The sequence below is a fragment of the Lipotes vexillifer genome, unplaced genomic scaffold (genome assembly GCF_000442215.2).
Source record: "Lipotes vexillifer unplaced genomic scaffold, Lipotes_vexillifer_v1.1 scaffold299, whole genome shotgun sequence".
Classification (NCBI taxonomy): Eukaryota; Metazoa; Chordata; class Mammalia; order Artiodactyla; family Lipotidae; genus Lipotes; species Lipotes vexillifer.
In genome coordinates, this window is record NW_006784347.1 from 1,871,076 (window position 1) to 1,890,251 (window position 19,176).

Genomic DNA, 19,176 nt, shown 5'->3' on the forward strand with positions numbered 1-19,176 from the left:
CGGTGGTAGCCACTTGCCCTCACTATGCCCACGGCTTTGCTTGCCTCCTAGAGTCGGGCCAGGCCCACCCCGATCCTCGGCGTTTCATTTAGAGCGAACTGAAACCTTCTTTTCCAAAATACTTACCCAGATCTCATTCAAACACTGGATAAAGTGTCCTCAACAAACCGAGATCTAAGTGCTGACTTGTCGCTCTTTTGGCTGAAGCAGGTAGGAGGCGGAAATCCCTTTTTTCTCTCATGTCATAATGAGATGTCTCTGCTTACTCTTTTCTATCACAGAAGGAGGCCCCAACCCCGAGTTCAATAGCAACCTGGCCAGCATCTTAGAGGTGTGTCGCAGCAAGCACATGCCCAAGGCAACAATTGAGGCAGCACTGAAAATGGAGGTGTGTCCTCAGTTTAACTTTCTTGTTTTTGATCACAGTCCCTACAGGGCACATGTCTGGAAGGCCACCACACACCCTTTAAATTATCAGAGAAGGGTAGTGACGTTGTTGACACCCTCAACCCAGAGCCTTCCGGTGACTCTTCTCTCGGCCATTGGTTATGGGAGCACAGTCAGGCGTAGGATGTATAGACAGCGTACAGAACTGTATAGCCTAGGATTGCTGAGCTGAGTTTTGAGGAGATGGGGTAAAAAGAAGGGGCACAGTATGGGGAAAGCCCTGGTGTTAGTTTGAGGAAGCGTTTGTTTTTCTGATATTTATGCCTTAAAGGAGAAAAGCCAGTAGAAAGAGAGAGGGTGCAGATGATAGTGATAGTGGGAGGGGCTGGGATGTACAGCCTAGGTGTGGGAATTGTCTTCAGGCCCAGCCGAGGGGACACCTCTGCTCTAGGACAAGGGGGAAGGATCTGAGGAAATAGTAGTCATCTTAGTTGCTAACAGTTATTGAGTGCTTATTCCAGGCCAAGTTCTTTGATAAGAACTTTGTATGCATTACCTCACTGAATCCTCAGAACAACCTTAAATGGAAACTGAGGCACTGAAAGATTAGGCGACTTGACCACGTCACACAGAAAATGACAGACTGGGAACCAGACAGACTCCAGAGCCTATGCCTAACCATCATTCATACTGCCCTCCTGTCAGGTGTGGTGCAGATAAGGCGGTGGAGGCAGAGGATTTTCCCCCACCTGGTGTCCTTAATTTCCTTTACGAAAGAGGAAGGGAGAAGTCATCAGTTGAGAGTTCCTGGGAAGACGGCAGGGCAGGGGGATGGGAAGGACCACGTCACACAGAAAATGACAGACTGGGAACCAGACAGACTCCAGAGCCTATGCCTAACCATCATTCATACTGCCCTCCTGTCAGGTGTGGTGCAGATAAGGCGGTGGAGGCAGAGGATTTTCCCCCACCTGGTGTCCTTAATTTCCTTTACGAAAGAGGAAGGGAGAAGTCATCAGTTGAGAGTTCCTGGGAAGACGGCAGGGCAGGGTGATGGAAAGAGGGGTGAAGATCGGATGCGTGGGCAAAGAATGAGCAGAGGCAGTGTGGGAGATCCAGACGAGATTGGTCATTAGAGTTTTTGATTGATTGTTTGAATTTTGAGGCTATGCTATTTGATAAGGCCCAGATGTGTCATTTCACGTGACAGTACTCAGCAGCGCTGGGGTAGAAGCACAGGTGGGTTTCATGCGGGATAAGGTATACAATAATGAGTTTTAGTAGGCGCTGTGGCGGGGTGGATGTGGGATTCAGCTGGGGAGGGGCGAAAACAAAGCTGGGAGACGGCAGATTGATTGTTCGGGGGACAAGAGAAACAGACTGCCTTCCAAGTAAGGGATAGTACTTACAATTATCTCAAAAGTTGGTCCCAAGGGCCTCCTCTCAGAGGGGAGGACAAAACTGAAGCTTAACAGCCTAGGCTCCAGCCCAGGGAGCCCATCCCATGGAGTCAACTTTGTGGTGCCTGTCGTGCCTGGGCTGGCACGTAGGAGGGAACTAGGAAACCTGAAAATGTGATTATGTTGATTATTGCAGAAAACCAAGGACATTTATTTGTTGTATGAAGGCCGAGGCCCTGGTGGCTCTTCTCTTCTCATTGAGGCGTTATCTAACAGTAGCTCCAAGTGCCGCTCGGACATCAAACATATCCTGAACAAGAATGGGTAGGTGTGTGTCTGGGGAGAGTAGAAGGGTACAGAGTCTTTAGGTTCCGATTCTGTGCAGTACTGTTGTTTCTGGTGGCGTTTCAAGTTTTACACACACTTCATCCTTAGCAGAATCCAAATGGGATCATTTATTCTCCCTTAATGTGTTCTGTACTGGGCAGGATCCAAAAGATTTGTCCATCAGGTGTAGAAGGAGCTCTCTGTCCCGTTATCCCATCTGTCTGTATAATGTCCAGGTCTTAAAATGTACAACCAGGAATGGAATCTTAATTGCACAGGCATCGATGAGCAAAGTCTTTGCATCCTCCAGACTCCAGACAGGGCAGAAAATAGAGGGTTGGGGTTATGTTTGGATTATTCCCTTGCCCAGTGGTAGCTGCATCTGCCTCAGGAAGAGAGCTGCTCCATGTCTGTTTATACTCCAGGGGCTGGGTGGGAATGAGTGTCTAAAAGGCATTCATTCTGGCCCATTTCCTTTCCTATTAGGGGAATGATGGCTGAAGGAGCTCGCCACTCCTTTGACAAAAAGGGGGTGATCGTGGTTGGAGTGGAGGACAAAGAGAAGAAAGCTGTGAATCTAGAGCGTGCCCTGGAGCTGGCAATAGAAGCAGGAGCTGAGGATGTCAAGGAAACTGAAGATGAAGAGGAAACGAACATTTTTAAAGTGAGTATGAAGCCTTAGTGTTTGGTGGACTTCCGAGAGGCCCCTGATTGACATGTTAAGGCATGCTTCTGTCAGTCTCTTCTTTCCTGTGCCCGGGGTACAGGTGAGATAAAGAGCTCACATATTGCACAGACATTTACTAAGAGAATACCGGATAGGGCTTACTCTCTTGAGGACGATGAGAAGGATTCAGAACATTGAAAACCCTATTTCTGCCAGTGAAGACTTAAACCCAGTGATACAGTAATTCCATTCAGGTTTTGCAAACTTCTGTCCAGCTTTGTCCTGTTATCTCCTGGCTACTTACCTCCTGACTTTCCTTTGTTCCTAGTTTATTTGTGATGCCTCTTCACTGCATCAAGTGAGGAAGAAGCTGGACTCCCTGGGCCTGTGTTCTGTGTCCTGTATGCTAGAGTTCATCCCCAACACAAAGGTGCGGCTGGCTGACCCTGACCTGGAGCAGGCTGCCCATCTCATCCAGGCTCTCGGCAACCACGATGACGTGATCCACGTCTATGACAACATTGAGTAGCCAGGCTGTACGTGCCCCCCGGCAGCCTATTCTGGAGCACAAGCTTCTGCAGCGTCCTCTGAGACTCAAGCAGGTCAGGGCGGTGTGTGGTCTAGCAGGTTAGGAAGCAGAAGACCTGTAGTTTGTGGTCAACGGAATCCCTGCACTTTTGTGAAGCCTCTTTGTCGGCTCTGCTGGTGTCTCAGTGCCCTCCCAGGTGAGTCCCTCCACATCCTTCTGGATGCAGAGTGAGGCCAGTCAGCTGGTCAGATTCTGATCTCAGGAAGTTGGCCCTTGTGGGGATGGTAGGTGCCCTGAGGGCCCATGTACTAGAAACTGCTCTTAAATAATAACAGTTGTTGATCTGGGTTTGCTGCACTGCTGTTGTATGTCTCTTGAGTTTTCCTGGGTTTGTGTCCAGTTGCTGGGACCCTTTTGACTTCCTTTCAAGTCTATAGGCTTAGTTCCACTACTCCAATCCCAAGCCTTTATTTTTTTGATTGACCATAGAAATGTAGCTCCCTCCAGGTACTTTGTGCTCTAGTGCTCATCTAATGGCTTAAACCTGTCATTCTTTCACATAACTAATATTGATCAAACACCTACTGTGTACCAGGAACTGCACTTACAAGCTGTTCAATTGATGCCCTGTGTTAGGTCCACTCTAAGACGTAGGACCTCAGGGGGAAGATACAGGATTGCTCTCTACCGGAGCTGTCCCAGGGCAATGTGAGGTGCTGTGCATGCATCCTTGTTCTCTTTGTGTGGCCTCTGTACCCTTCTTCTGTCAGAGAGCTTAAGGCTGTAGCCCTGAAGGAGATCAAGTGCCAGTGATAAGGGACTCCAGGCCCTGCTTTGCCTGGATCCCTCTGTGTTCTGAGATTGCTCAGAGTGGACCTGTCAGTGGGCTGCACTCAGGAAGGGCTACACCAAGCTGGTTTTGAAAGCTGCTTGATCCCCAGAATGCCGAACCCTGGCTCCTTTTCATCCCTGATTCCAGATGATGGGGCACTGGGAACTGGAAAGGAGATAAGAACAGAAAGAAGGCTGAGTCAGAATCCTGGCCAGGTGGGGAATAGGGGCCTTGGTGCCTTTTGTTCCTGAGTCACTTCTGGGTTTAGAGAGACAAGGAGTGCCAACCACCTGTGCTGGAGCCCATCAAGTGTGTCGGGCCTGGAGCGGCTTTTTGATCCCGATTATTCACCTTCTTGTAAGTTGTTTAAGCCAGTTCTGAGCTCAGAGTAATTTTCCTGAAGGACTCTTAGGTAAATGAGGATGGAAAAGAACTAAAACCAAATTGGCTATAAATGATAACTTCACCTTCTAGGAAAACCAGATTACTAATTCCATGATGACTTCAACAGCTGGAGAGTGAAGGCTAGAGGGAGGAAAACCAATGAAATAATCTGTTATCGTGCCTCATTTCATAATTTTGGTACTACCTGGCATTCTTTAGTTTTTATAGGAGATAACTCACCTAAATATCTGAATAGCACATCATTAAAATAGGGCAATGTAAAGTTTAAATGCCACTTCCTAACTTATAAGATACTTTCATATTTTATTTATTTGATTTTCAAAACAAACCTATAAAATAGTCAGGCCAAGTATTTTATGCACAGATGATCTCATACCAAAGCAGGTGAGAACTACATCTGTGTAAAATAAACCAAGGTCTATTATAAATGTTGAATATAAATTAATTTGGAGGAATATGGTAATTCTGATCTGAGAAATCTGTACTAAGGAAGCCTGCTCTAGAAGGGAACTTGGTTACTCATGTGAATAGTCCTCTAATCTAATAGGTAGGATTTGTTAATGTGAATTCTTGTGTGACCAGTTTTCTTGCATCAAGACATACTAAACAGCTCTTCACTGACCCCTGGCGGTGCCCTGCAGTCTTTCCTGCAATTAGTATGGGAAAGGCAGAAATGAAAGCTTACTTGGACCTGCTCTGCCTCTAGATCTGGTAAAGAGACCCTTAGCTATATAGGTTAAATAGTTAACTATTTAACTGAATAGTTAAGTAAAGAGGGTATGAGTTATTCTGCCACTAGAAATTATTTTTCAAAGAATATTTTATGTCAGAGAAAATGTTTACAATATAATGTTAAGTGAAAAACAAAGATGCAAAACTATATGTATAGTATGGTCCAAATGTTAAAATATATATCATACTTTATATATGAACTTTTAAAAAAAGACTAGAAGGAAGTATACCAGAATATCAAAACTGGTTATCTCTGGGTGGTGATGTTATAATTGAGTTTTATTTTCAATAATCGTGTCTTACTTTTATCAGGGAAGCATTTTTTTAAAAAGAAAACTAGTCACATTATTGTCCTGTTAGGGAGACAGCATGTGAGAGGGTGGGATTCAGATGTACCTTAAAGTCAAAAGAATAGCGTCTGGTCCTGGCTTGCCTTTGCCTTATCTTTGGTCATTGTCTTAGCAACACAAAATCATTTAGAGCCTTGAGCTGGCTCAGGCTCATTTTCAAGTTTCCTTTCAGTGGAATGGAAGTATCAGTGACAGGCTCTGTCCATAGCCTTGACTCTTAGGAGAAGTGCTCGTGTGGTATGTAGCTGCCCCAACCCTGCCAGGGGCCCCGCTGAATCAGACAGGAACAATGAAGACTCTGCCTCTAGCCAACTCCGGAAATTCAGTCGTGTGGTTGAGTTACTTTTTTTTTTCTATCAGAAATATATAGCACAACTGTCAATAAAGCTTCACACTCTAAGAGTCCTCAACTTTTGAATCCCTGAGGACTCCTCTGAAGACATTCTATCAAGAGAAAATAAATGAGCCAGTAGATCTCACAAAAGAGAGTGTCATGATAGATACTACACTCGTCTTGACTGAAATCACTTTCTCTCTTTATTCTATCCCCAGACAGTGAATGGGATAGAAGTTTTTACTTTTTCCTCTTTTTATCTTTCTTTGGTTTGTGCCAAAAAGGTAACCCTTATTGTTTTTTTTTTTTTTTTTTTTTTGGGTTTGCAGTTCGCGGGCCTCTCACCGTTGCGGCCTCTCACCGTTGCGGCCTCTCCCGTTGCGGAGCACCGGACGCGCAGGCTCCCGGACCGGGGCACGAACCCGTGTCCCCTGCATCGGCAGGCGGACGCTCAACCACTGCGCCACCAGGGAAGCCCCCTTATTGTTTTTTAAAATGTCAAACCTTATAGAAATATACAGCAAAAAAATTAAAGTCCCATCTAATCCTACCCTCCTAAAATAATAACCACCGTTAACAGTCTGCTCTACTCATTGATATCAATCTGCTGGGGAAAAAATTCTGACTCTTGTCAGTTGCTAGCAACCTTGGGGAAGAACTTAACTTCTTTGTACTTATTTCTTCATCTATAAAATGGGGATAATAGCATCTATATCATAAGGCTGTTTTGAGAATTAAATAAGTTAATATATGCTAAGCACTTAAAAAACAGTGCCTGGCAATAGGAAGTGTTCAGTGTATGTTGGCCTTTTTTCCCACTAAGTGTGAAAGAACTTTTTTAAAAACTGAAATGTGATCACCCTATATATATCTGCTTTATAACCTGTCTCCTGCGCCCCCTCCCCCCAGATATATCCTGGATTCCTTTTGATATTAGAAGGGAGACGTCTGCTTCATTCTTTTTAGTAGCTACATAGTATTTTATTTTATTAATTAATGTGCCATAATTTATTTAACTAGTCTCTATCAATGGACATTTGGGTTGTCTATCTTACAGAAGATGCTACGATGAACATTCTTTACCTTTGCTCTCTTGCAAAGTATTCTTTAGGATAAATTTATAGAAGTGGAATTTCAAAACAAAAAGCAATTTTTCTTTAGAAGTAAATGTCAATATATAAAAATGTAAAGAAGATGTAAAAATCTTCTGTGTACATCACTTCTTAACAATGCGGATAAACTAACCGGTTGAACTGGTAATCTGAATATCTTCCACTTTACCTCTGAATTAAAGGAATTTTCATCAAATTAGGTGATAGGTTTTTTGGTTTGTTTTCTTTTTTTTACACCAAATTCATTGAGCTATCCCTTAAGGAAATTTATTCATTTGTATTTATTGTTCCCTGTCATGTGTCCTATGCTCTTGGAAGAAAAAAGGAAAATGTGCAGCTGGTATGTGATTGGCTGCCTAATGAGTCTTGGGGTCAGACTCACGTGCTTAACCAGGAGCATCTACTCAGTGTAAAACTAGGGGAATAGACTTGAGAAGGCCTGGCCCAGTTGGGAGACTTCACCTGGAGAAAATGAAGAGTGAGGAGAGAGACAACATAGAGTAGATAAAATACATAGCTAAAAGGGCACACTTGTGGAAGTTACATTCAATTATTAACATACCCATTTGAAGTTCACTTATTTATTCAACAAATAATTGGGTTTTTTTTAAGAATTATATGTTGAACACTTTGACTTTTTAAGAGCCAGTAGAGTGAAGCCTAATTAATTTATATCTTGTGAATTCTGAGTTTTTTAAAAAAATATTTATTTGGTTGCACCAGGTCTAGTTGCAGCAGGTGGGCTCCTTAGTTGCGGCTCGCCGGCTCCTTTAGTTGAGGCTCGCCGGCTCCTTTAGTTGAGGCTCGCCGGCTCCTTTAGTTGAGGCATGCATGTGGGATCTAGTTCCGTGACCAGGGATCAAATCCGGGCCCCTTGCATTGGGAGCACGGAGTCTTAACCACTGTGCCACCAGGGAAGTCCCAAATATTTGTTTTTTGAATTTTTTTTTTTTACGCGGGCCTCTCACCGCTGTGGCCTCTCCCCTTGCGGAGCACAGGCTCCGACATGCAGGCTCAGCGGCCATGGCTCATGGGCCCAGCCGCTCCGCGGCATGTGGGATCCTCCCAGACCGGGGCACGAACCCGTGTCCCCTGCATCGGCAGGCGGACTCTCAACCACTGCGCCACCAGGGAAGCCTTAAAATTTTTAAGCAGAGCATGACAGGATCAGGTATCCGTTTTAAAGGATCACCCTGTGATGGGAGTGATCTTGAGAGGCTGTTAAACCAAGTAATCCAAGTGAGAGATTTTGGGAGTTTGAACTAGGATGGTGGAGCTGGGGCTGGGAGACGAGTGGACAGACTGGAGACATGGTCAAGATTAGCTGTGGGGGAAGGGAAATGGAGAGAAAGCTCTCCAAGTTAGATAACTCAAAAGCATCCAACTTGGGCAACTGAAGATGGAGAGAGGATATACAGAACTATGGAGGAAAATGATCAGTTCAATTTGGACCTGTAGAATTTGAGGTGCCTGTGGGGTACTCAATGGGTGATGCCTCTGAAGTTCAGAAGATAGCCCTGAAGATAGCCCTGTATGGTAAATGCAGCCTGGGAATGTTTGAGATGGCTGGTTAAGCAGCAGGCAGCAGAAATGAAGCCCTCAAAGAAAGCAGTTGGTAGTAAAGTAGAAGAAAAATCAGAAGGCTCTTTTCAGCTAAAGACTTAATGTAGTTGTATTGCATGTGCTACTATGTACGAGGCACTGTTCAAAGTGCTGGTGATAGCGCAGTGAACAGGACAAAATCCCTCTTCCTACACGGCTTATGTTCATTGTAGTTGGAAGAAAGACAATAAGTATATAATTTCAGGCACTGTGAAGAAAAATAAGGCAGAATATGGAAATACAGAATGATGGAGGGGAGAGGGGCTATTTTGGATGGTGTGTTTAGGCGCTCTTAATAGTTGATATCTAAGCAGAGACCTGAATGAAATGCAAGAATTAGCTGTGGGAACATCTTAGGGAAGAGCATTCTAGGCAGAACAAATGGCAAGTGCAAAGGTCCTGAGCTTGGTAGGTTCAAAGTATGGTGAGAATGGCAGTGTGGCAGGAGCGATTGAGGGAGCAGGAGAGTTGACGTAGGAGAGGATGGCTGGAGCCAGCTTCTGTTGGGCCTGGAAGATTCTATTCTAAGTGTGGTGGGAAGCCATTGGAGGGTTGAGAGCAGGGGAGTGACATGATGTGCATTACATTTTACAAGGATCACTCTGGCTGCTATGTGGAGAATCATTTGCTGGGTGGCCACAGAGGAAACAGGGAAACCAGTTAGGAGGCTAGGGCAGTTATACAGTAGAGAGGGTGGTGGCTTGCACTAGGGTGGAAGTGGTGAGTAGTTGGATTCAGATACATTTTGAAAGGAGAGCTGAAAAGACTTGCTGGATGACTGGATAGAGGGATGTTAGGGAAAGAGTAAAATCAAGGAAGACGCCTCCTAGGTTTGTATTTTAACAATTGGGAAAACAGAGGAGCAAGGTTTGTGGGGGGAGGGGGAAAGAATCAAGAGTTCAGTGTAAAACACATTAAATTGGATTTGTGTTTTAGACATTCCAAGAGAAGCTGCTGAATGGACCTTTGAATACAGGCAAGTATTCCTAAATCTAGGAGTGGGTCCTACATTTCCACTGGCATAAATGTCTTTTTTTTTTTAATATTTATTTCACAGCTCAGTAAAATTAAGTGTCAGATCTGAGCCTCAGATTGGCAGATTGTGACCTCCAGCACTGGCCTATTACACACATTCTTAACAGGGTGATATGCCCAACAGGACGAAAAATGATTCTTATGAGGTGAAAAAAATCTTCGATAATATGATGGTATATGGGCTTCAAAGCTCAGCCCTACCTGACAAAATCTTATCCCTTAATATTTAATTTCTCACATTAGGGAGAATTTAAATTTAAGTAATTAAAAATTTTCTCCTTAGGGGGGGTGATAATGAAAAACACAGTTGAGAAATGTGCAAGAGCATGGCCTTTGGGTGTCAGAAAGCCCTGATGTGGATCCTGGCTTTACCACTTGGACATGATACTTACCTTCTCTGAGCTTCACCTTCATCATTCAAACACCAGTACTACTACTTACCTCAAAGTTACTGAAAAGATTGAGAGGATGTGCCTGGCACATAGAAAATGACTGATAAATATTAGTTCTCTCTGCTTTACCTCCCCTTCCCAGAAAAGAGAAGTTATTATAGTTAAGGAACTACAATAAACTGGGTAGGGATCTACTCAAGTGGGAAAATGACAGACAAAAGCTTGTTGGAGGAAAAAAATAACAGACAAGGGGCCTGATTGAATCGTGGGGTGGGGGGAGGGGTGGGTGTAAAGAAAGAGAGAAGAGAGAAATCTAAGGTAATTCTTAAGAGATTTGATACCAAGGCAAAGCCACCACTAAAGGTTCTTAGTTGACAGTTGAAAACAAGAGGAAGATGATTCTGTCGTCTGATTTATATTACAGTAGAACAGAAGCCAGAGGAAGGGAACCCGGATTGTGGAGGACTTGGAATCTGAAGATCTGGGTGTATAACATGTTGAACAATGGGGGTTGGGAAAATTAATTATGGTCATCTCTATTTTGAAGTATCATGCAGCCAGTACAATTGTTTTGGAACAATATTCAGTGGCCCCGGAAAACACTTACGATAAAATGTAAGCACACTACAAAACAATGTGAAGCCGTTTTTATCAAACGTTGTATATTTAGGTAGGAAAGATAAAATTATCTCTGGGGTGGAAGTTTTATTTTTTTCAATTTTAATACAAAGAGCTTGTATTGCTTTTATGACCAGGAGAAAAAACAAGTTTTCTTCCCGAAAGAACCTCTCTGGCTTTGCACTTAATGGTTTCGGCCCTGGCCAGCAGATTCCTAGGACCCACTTTCCGGCACTACCCGAGACCCTTGGAGAGTGTGGCCCTGGAGGTGTGAGACCCAGGAAAAGGCGGGCAGTGGTAAGCCGCTTCTGCCTCCTGGCAAGCGCAGCGTCTGGACCGGAGGACTTGCCTGGGGATCCGGCGGCAGAGGTGGCCACATGCCGGACAGCGCTCAGAGCCAGAACCCTCCCCGCTTATTACGCGCCCGGTGTGGGCACAGGGAGGGGCAGGACCTCAGCCTCAGAGACCGCCGAGAGCCGGGAGGGCGGGAGGCCAAGGGGCCCCTCCAGCCGCCTTCCCAAACTCCAGCCCCAAAGTAGCCGGCGGGGAACCGCGCCAGCCCGCGCGCCCGCCGAGCCTTGGGTGACTGACGGGAGGTGGGAATGTGGGCGGAGCCTCAAGCACGAGCTGTGATTGGAGCGACCCACACCTCCCAGGGAGAGAGGGAGGGCAAGCCTGCGAGGGATGCGCAGAGGAGGGTGCTCAGAGCCCTCTATGTGATTGGCTAGCAGCGGAGTGAACCGGGAGCTGTTTCAATGATTGGCAGGCGGTAGACAGCCTTCGGAAACTGCCTTGGCTTCGCCTATTGGAATCCTGAGAGAGTAGGCGGGATTGGTTCATCAAGTGGTGCTGATGATTAGCTGGCGGCTGAGAGTTAGGATGTTGGAGAGAGAGCGGGGGCGGGGAGAGCAGGGGTGGCGGGGGCAGCGACTTCCTCCTTGGTATTGGCTGGGGAAGTGAGTGGGGGGGGGTACCAAGGTCCAGCGACTGCCTAGGATTGGCGGGCGCTGGGGTGAGTGACAGACAAGGGGGCGAGCTGCGCGACCAGCGGTTTGTTTTTCGGAGCGTTCCTGAGGTGGAGAACGGCTGCCGGACCGAGCGACTGCGGGACTGAGGGGCTGGCGGTCGGGCGGGCCGAGCGGCGCCGCCGAGGCCGGGCTGGGCCGAGCCGAGGAGCGCCGGGGATGTAGCGGGCCACCCTGCCCATGCCACAGCGCCCGGCTGCGGGCGGAGCCGGAGCCGGAGCCTGGGGAGGCGGCGGGGGCCCTGAGCGCAGCCCGCGCCCCCTGCGCGGAGCCAGGCCCGCTGCCGTCCCCGCCGCCCGGGCCCCCGGCATGCAGCCCCGGCTGCGGAGGTGACACTCGGGCCCAAGACGCCGCCGCCGCCATCGCCACCATGGGTGAGTGTCGCCACCGCCCCGGCCTGTGCCCGCGCTGCTTCGCGTTGCCCCGCCCCGGACTGAGGGGAGGAGGACCCTGGGCCGCCGCCTGACAGGCATGGACAGCCAGCCGGGCCGGGGCTGTGGACCGCCGGCGCCCGCCCGCCCTGCTCGCGGCTTAGCGGCTCCGCGGCCCGGGCGGGGGTTCTGGCTTCTCGGCCCGCCGGGGCGGCCCCGGCCGACGGAGCCCACTCGGCAGTCTCCTTCCGGGCCGCGCGGCCGGCGCATCCCAAGGAAGCGGCGGCGGGTCGAGGGCCCATGCTCGGCGGGGCAGCCCGCTCCGGGCCGAGCGAGCCGGATCGCGAGCCCGAGGGCGGGGGAGCGCGAGCGCAGTGTGGGGCCCGGGCTGGAGGCTGGTGCAGGCCCAGCTGCTGTTGTGTCTTTTCCTTGATTTGCTTTTTTTTCCTGCCTGTGTCATTTCCTTCCCTTTGCTCACACAGGCTGGCCTGTGAGAGTTCCCGGGGCTTGCTCTCGAGCCCTGTGCGCGCCCCAGCGCAGGGGGGAGGGCGTGCAGGGAGATAGGTTGGGAGGTGATTAAAACGGCAATCACTGTTATCAACCGCGCGGTTGAGAAATGCGAGCTGCATGCAGATTGCTGGAGGTTAGGAATTGGTCGCGGAGCTGCCAGTTATAATACACATCCTACCTTTCGAAAAATCTTGTAGTGTTTTACATCCATTATTTTAATCTAGCTGTATCCCTGAAATTATGTAACTTTTGAAAGAGAGAAACATTCACTACACAAAAGAATCTCTATGAAATCATTTCCTTTTTAATCGATATTTGCAACTTCTGTTGTGAAGATGTAATCTAAGAAAAGCTTTTAATGTCTTCCACACGCAGCATTTGAACTGAATTATATTTTATGTCCTTTTTGGTAATTTACCAAATGACTATTGGACTAGATTAAGTAGCAAATAACATTTTAGATGTACTTTGCTTCTCTTGTTGGATCAGTTATTTTGATACTGTTGTTTGCAATGGCAAGTTTTGTAAAGTATTTGGTATTGTCATAAATAATCAAGGGGTAAAAGTCAGTAAAAAGATCATTTGCACGGCCATTGATTGCATCTGTGAAGAGGGAACATTAATATTTGATTTGCCCTATAGCAAGGTCAAGTCGTTTCTGTAGGGGGTTAAATGTTTGCTGTGTCACATGGGGCAGATATTCTTTTGTGGCCCATCTTTACACTCTGGCTTTGAATGAATTACCTTGTTCTGTTCCATACTGCCCCTCATACAGTAAGAGATGGGTTTGTTCATTTGTTGGGCTTACTGTTTCCTTCCCATGCTTTACTTCAGAAGTGCTTGCTTTTCTGGGAAAAGTCTGTGACAGTAAGCAGAAAAGGAACCCAGTGAGGCCTGGTATTTAAATACATAATTCACCAAATACTCATTGAACATTTACTATAAATGGGGCACATAATTCTTCTTGTCCTCCCCAGGTTTCATACATTTATTTTGTGTTCTGGAATTTGATGATTGAACTAAATCTTTGAATTGATTTGTGAGCCTACAGTTGCCATAATCTTTCTAAGTCTTTCCTTTTTGTCCTGCGGGGACAGTCTTAAGTCCCAAAGGGGAGTGTGAAATACTTGAGGGTGTGCAGACCTACTCCCCACTTTCTCAACTGCTAAGTCAGTTAGAGTGTCCAGATGCGTTGACTACATTGCATGCCTAGCAATAAAATAGATGTCAGCCTGTTTTCACATTTCAAGATATTTTCAGGGGCTTCCCTGGTGGTGCAGTGGTTGAGAGCCCGCCTGCCGATGCAGGGGATGCGAGTTCGTGCCCCAGTCCGGGAGGATCCCACATGCCGCGGGGCAGCTGGGCCCGTGAGCCATGGCCGCTGAGCCTGTGCATCCGGAGCCTGTGCTCCGCAACGGGAGAGGCCACAACAGTGAGAGGCCCGTGTACCGCAAAAAAAAAAAAAAAAAATTTCAAAAAGTTTAAGTGTGTGAGTGTATGGAGAGACAATAATGAGGAGGAAAGGAACTATATAGGTAGGGTCCAGAGCCCCAAAGGAAAAAGGACCAAAAACTCAGTGTCTTCTCATTTGTCCCCATGTCAGTTTTTACATGAAGAAAGTGAGACAGTGAGGGGAGAATTAACTTGCCTGGTGGTTGCAGTATATTAGGCAAGCTGATTTAAGAACCACTGCCTGGCTTTCTTCAGCACTCTCCCCTCATACCATTCTCGGTTTCCTTTTAGTAGATGACCTTGACCTGCAATTAGAGCTGATACTGAATTCTCTTAGAACCTGGCCTTTAGTTTGCTTTGTATAGGGCTCAGCAAGCATATATGTACAGACACACACACAGAGTCTCTCTTAAATACTAGTTTCCATTTTGGTGATATAAATGATGAAAAATCAAATTCCCAGGTTAGTATGCTTTAGTTGCTGCATGCAGTCCTAAATAAATTCAAGGGGTAATAAGAGAGAAGCATAGACTTATTAATACTTTTATTATACTTGTTAAACTCCAGCCCAGTGAGGAAAGGACGAAAACTAATTTGAGTTCCTGCCCTGCAGGTTCCTTGGTTAATAGTCATATTTTCCTGAGCTGTTCTAAGCCCCAGACTCAAGCTTGTTTGACAACTTGGGTTGGTAATGAAAAGAGGTCAGATTTTGTATTGGCTGTTAGCCCCAGTAAATTTCTAGTGGAAATTACACTTATCCTTGTAAATAATAGGAAATAGTCTTTTTTTTTTTTTTTTGGCTTTGTACTATGTGGTTATAAGAAAAAATTTGGGCTTGACTGGTCATTTTTTCTTGGTCACACCAAAATTCTCTCCTAGTTTTAGTAATTATAGTGGCAAATGCTGTTAATAACACCTACGATTAATTTACTAGTGTTTATTTGGACTCTATAAATGCAATCTAAAATTTAGTGGAAAGTATTACTGAAAAATATGCAACAACTTGGAAATGTTACTGGAAACGATCATGAACTGAGTATAGGATTTAGGATGTTGTGGTTCTGGTTTGATAACTTGGTTTGAAGTCAGAATCGTTGTGATTTACAGATGCCTTGTGTCTCTAGGGTTTCAAGTCTGTTGGGAGCTCCCAATTAGACCAAGCTAGAATCTGACCACCTGTGTATACTCTAAATAGTTAGCAACTGTTTTGACTGAAATTGGGATCACAGTTTAATGAATCAACATGGCTATTGTCACGACTAGATTTCTGATACTTTACAAAATGTTGATTGGTTTTTAAAACTGAATTTTAGGCATTTGTAAAAAGTATCAGTCCAACTTAGCATTACTTAGGGGAATACATAGAGGAAGAAGCAGTGTTCTTGGTTCTGACTATGTAAGCTATCCATTTTTTCTTTGCCCATTTATTGAGCATCTCTTAGGTGTCAGATATAGTGTTAGGCCCTGTACATACGTTTATCCTGTGTTTAAGAAGTTACAGTTAGGTGAGGTGAACCAAAAACATGTAAACAAACCAGTGCAATGAGGTGTTATAGGTACTTCATCAAAATTGTAAAGGTACCTAGGAGGGAGAGATCAGTTCTGTAGTTTTGGGATTGACATACATTATCCTATAGTCCTCAGACCTCTAAGGTTAATTTCATGAACCATTAAAATAAAATATGATGGTGATATATTGATTTTTATGAGGAAGCAATAGCTTACTTTGTAATATGTATTTTTAAATTTTAAGTCATCAGTTAATATTGAAGGGCAGTTATATCCCAGAAACAGAAAAATAAACACCAGAATTTGACTTTGAGATTTAGCGAAGATTCAACCAGTGCCTTGAAGGAAAAAGGAAAAATGTTTCTTGTGGGTTGAGGATCAGACCTTTTTGCTTATACTTACTATGAAATGATGTTTGCCCAGGTATGGAGAGGGTGGAGGCAGTGCGAGTATGTAACATGTCATGAACAGTAAGATAGTAAAATCTGACTCACAGACACCCTGAAGCACAGGATCTCCTGAGTGAGCAGTGTGATCAGATGATCTGGCAGAGTTGGGTAGAGCAAGGTGAAGACGTAGTTTGTTAAATGAAAACAAAGATTAAATTTGGGGGTTGTATATATGGAAAAGGGTGAGTGTCTGGCATCATGCAGGACAACAATGTTTATCGAAGGACATGTTGCTTCTGGAAACTTTTCTGGGTTTTAAGCCAAGGGAATTTGTAAATGGGAGTGCCTTAGGACCCTGCTTTTAGATAGAAGTAATAGCTCAGTCTGGAAGAGTGACTTCCTGCTGGGACTAACGAGAGAGAAGTGTGTTGCCTGGCAGCCCCCATGCCTTAGGTCAGGGTATGGGGAGAAGGAAAAGTACACGCCGCTGGATAATTATGGATAGCTGTCTGCTTGAGACTGCTGAAGAGCTTCCACTTTTTTTTTTTTTGCCTCTCACTGTTGTGGCCTCTCCTGTTGCGGAGCACAGGCTCCGGACGCGCAAGCTCAGCGGCCATGGCTCACGGGCCCAGGCTCCGGACGCGCAAGCTCAGCGACCATGGCTCACGGGCCCAGCCGCTCCGCGGCATGTGGGATCCTCCCGGACCGGGGCACGAACCCGTGTCTCCTGCATCGGCAGGCGGACTCTCAACCACTGCGCCACCAGGGAAGCCCGCTTCCACTTTTTAAGCCTGAACTGTAAACCTAGTTTTATAGATCGCTTCTTTTCTTTTTCTGTGAATATTCCTCACACCTAGATCCTTAACCTCCTAATCTCTAGAGTTAACTTCTTCCTCTGTGCTTCTTTCTGGTAGCTTTTAAGTGTGTCAGACCACCCCCATCCTTCGGAAATCTTTTCAAGCTTATAGCATACTATTACCTCTGCCTCAACTTGTTCACGTGTAAAGTTCATAAATGAATTGTTGATTTCCACTACTTCCAATTTTCTTTTAATCTCCAGCTTCTCTATTCCCTGTAAAATTGTTTCTGCCTCTACTATCCTATTGGACCTGCCTGGCCTCTGCCTGCCCCTGCTATTCTTTGGTCTGACCTTCTGTGGTGTCATTCTTGTTTTTTCCCAGTCTTCTTAAAGGCTTCTGTGCCAGCACATCTTCTTCCTACTCTACTGGATAGCGTTACTATTCTCTGAGGATCAGTCCCTGACCTCTTCTTTTCCTCCACCGCTCACTTGCTTTCATGTCCTTCTCCTCAGTTTATTTGTAAAGTTCTCTTGCGTAGCTGGTACAGCTTGCTTTTCTGGAAAACTCTTTATTCTGTAAAATCATCTATATAATCTCTTGCTACTCACACTGTAAAAAATTTTTTTTACACATGTGTTTATGTATTCTGGTTTGTTTCTTGTCTAATTCAGTCTTTATTTGTGTAACCTTCTATTTGTGTGTTTTGTCTTTTTACCCCTAGAGTTTGAATACCTTAAAGTATCTTTCAAAACTGTCTAATGTATAATACATGATAGGTATTCAGTAAATGGTTATTGTTAATGATTAATAATAAAAATTCAGAAATACAATTAAATATTAGGATAGATTGTGGCCTCCATTAACCTTTTCTCCATTGCTAATAATAATAGCCAGCATTTTTTTCAACATTAACCTTTTCCCATTAACCTTTTCTCCATTGCTAATAATAATAGCCAGCATTTTTTTCAACATTAACCTTTTCTCCATTACTAAAAATAATAGCCAGCATTTTTTTCAGCATTACTAAGTGTTAGGTACCATGAGGAATACTTTGTAAGGTTTTTTGTTTGTTCGTTTTTTCCCTTAAGTTTCACAGCAGCTCTGTGTAATGATACTTTTATTATCTCCATTTTACAGATGAGGAAATTGAGGTTTAGGGAGAATAAGTAATTTGTTTAAGGCCTCTTAAAGCCAGGTCTTTCTGACTCCAAAGTCCATATAACTGACTGCTGCACTCTAAGAAAGCTGCTATGTGTTTTTAAAAGGTTTGTTTGTTTGTTTTTATTTTTTAAGGAAAGAGTACAATAGCACAGATAATTGAGTTAAAATTCCAATCCAGGAAGAAATGCCTGAAAGAACCACTCGATTTGCTTCCTGTCTTTATCCATGTCCTCAGTTTGAAGTATCAGTTTAAGAACCAGGGCTTCCCTGGTGGTGCAGTGGTTAGGAATCCCCCTGCCAATGCAGGGGACACGGGTTCGAGCCCTGTTCTGGGAAGATCCCACACGCTAAGCCCGTGTGCCACAACTCCTGAGCCTGTGCACCTAGAGCCCATGCTGCGCAACAAGAGAAGCCACTGCAGTGAGAAGCCTGCACACCACAACGAAGAGTAGCCCCCGCTTGCCGCAACTAGAGAAAGCTCGCGCACAGCAACGAAGGCCCAACACAGCCAAAAATAAATAATTTATTTTTTAAAAAAAGAACCCGTTTGCCTCTAGAAATATATGCAACTTTGACACAACATCAGATTCTATTACTTTGTTTCACTTGGGTCAGTTGTCCCAGATTTCAAGAGATAGAACCAAACCATTCCTCTAGTGTGTTCTCACCACTGGAACTACCAAACAAGTTCTTATCCATTAAGTAATGCCAGGAATTGGTTAGCTTCCTGGAAACAGAATTTGTCAACCTGATAAACCAGCTCTTATAATAGCATCATCTTATACAGAATTAGAAACAATTTCTTTGGTCATACTTGTCATGGATTTGACTTGGAAAGCATATGCGTGTGTCTGTGTGTGTATATTCACATCCATCTTGTTTCAATATCTGAGTTGAGACAACTGAAGTTCTCAATTCTAAGGCTGGTTACCTTGATACTGAAAACTACATGCATTCTGCTGTTAGGACTATCACTGGATGCTCCTCAGAAAACACCCACCTAGTCATAATCATAATGACCCCAATTTACTGTTACAGTTGGCCCAATAAATTTGTACATATATAATGTTTAATGATATATAAGCCAACTTAATATATAAGCCTATATATATATGTTATACATATATATAAGCTAGTCATCCTAGCTTAGATGTTATGCTCTAGTTTTAAAATCTTGGTTGGGAGGTTAAAAAACAAAACAAAAACCAAACAAGTTCCCTTTAAGGAGCCTATAGGT

General features: G+C 44.9%; 1 protein-coding gene across 1 annotated transcript in view; it reads left to right on the top strand.

Annotated features, from left to right (window-relative positions):
* Positions 1-3,667, top strand: part of TACO1 (translational activator of cytochrome c oxidase I) — a 4,197-nt gene extending 530 nt beyond the window's left edge. The window contains exons 2-5 of the mRNA XM_007456755.1: positions 282-388; positions 1,984-2,111; positions 2,601-2,778; positions 3,110-3,667. Coding sequence (XP_007456817.1) covers positions 282-388; positions 1,984-2,111; positions 2,601-2,778; positions 3,110-3,310 — 614 coding nt within the window. The 3' untranslated portion in view covers positions 3,311-3,667. The remainder of the gene's footprint in view (positions 1-281; positions 389-1,983; positions 2,112-2,600; positions 2,779-3,109) is intronic.
* Positions 3,668-19,176: the final 15,509 nt, after the last annotated feature.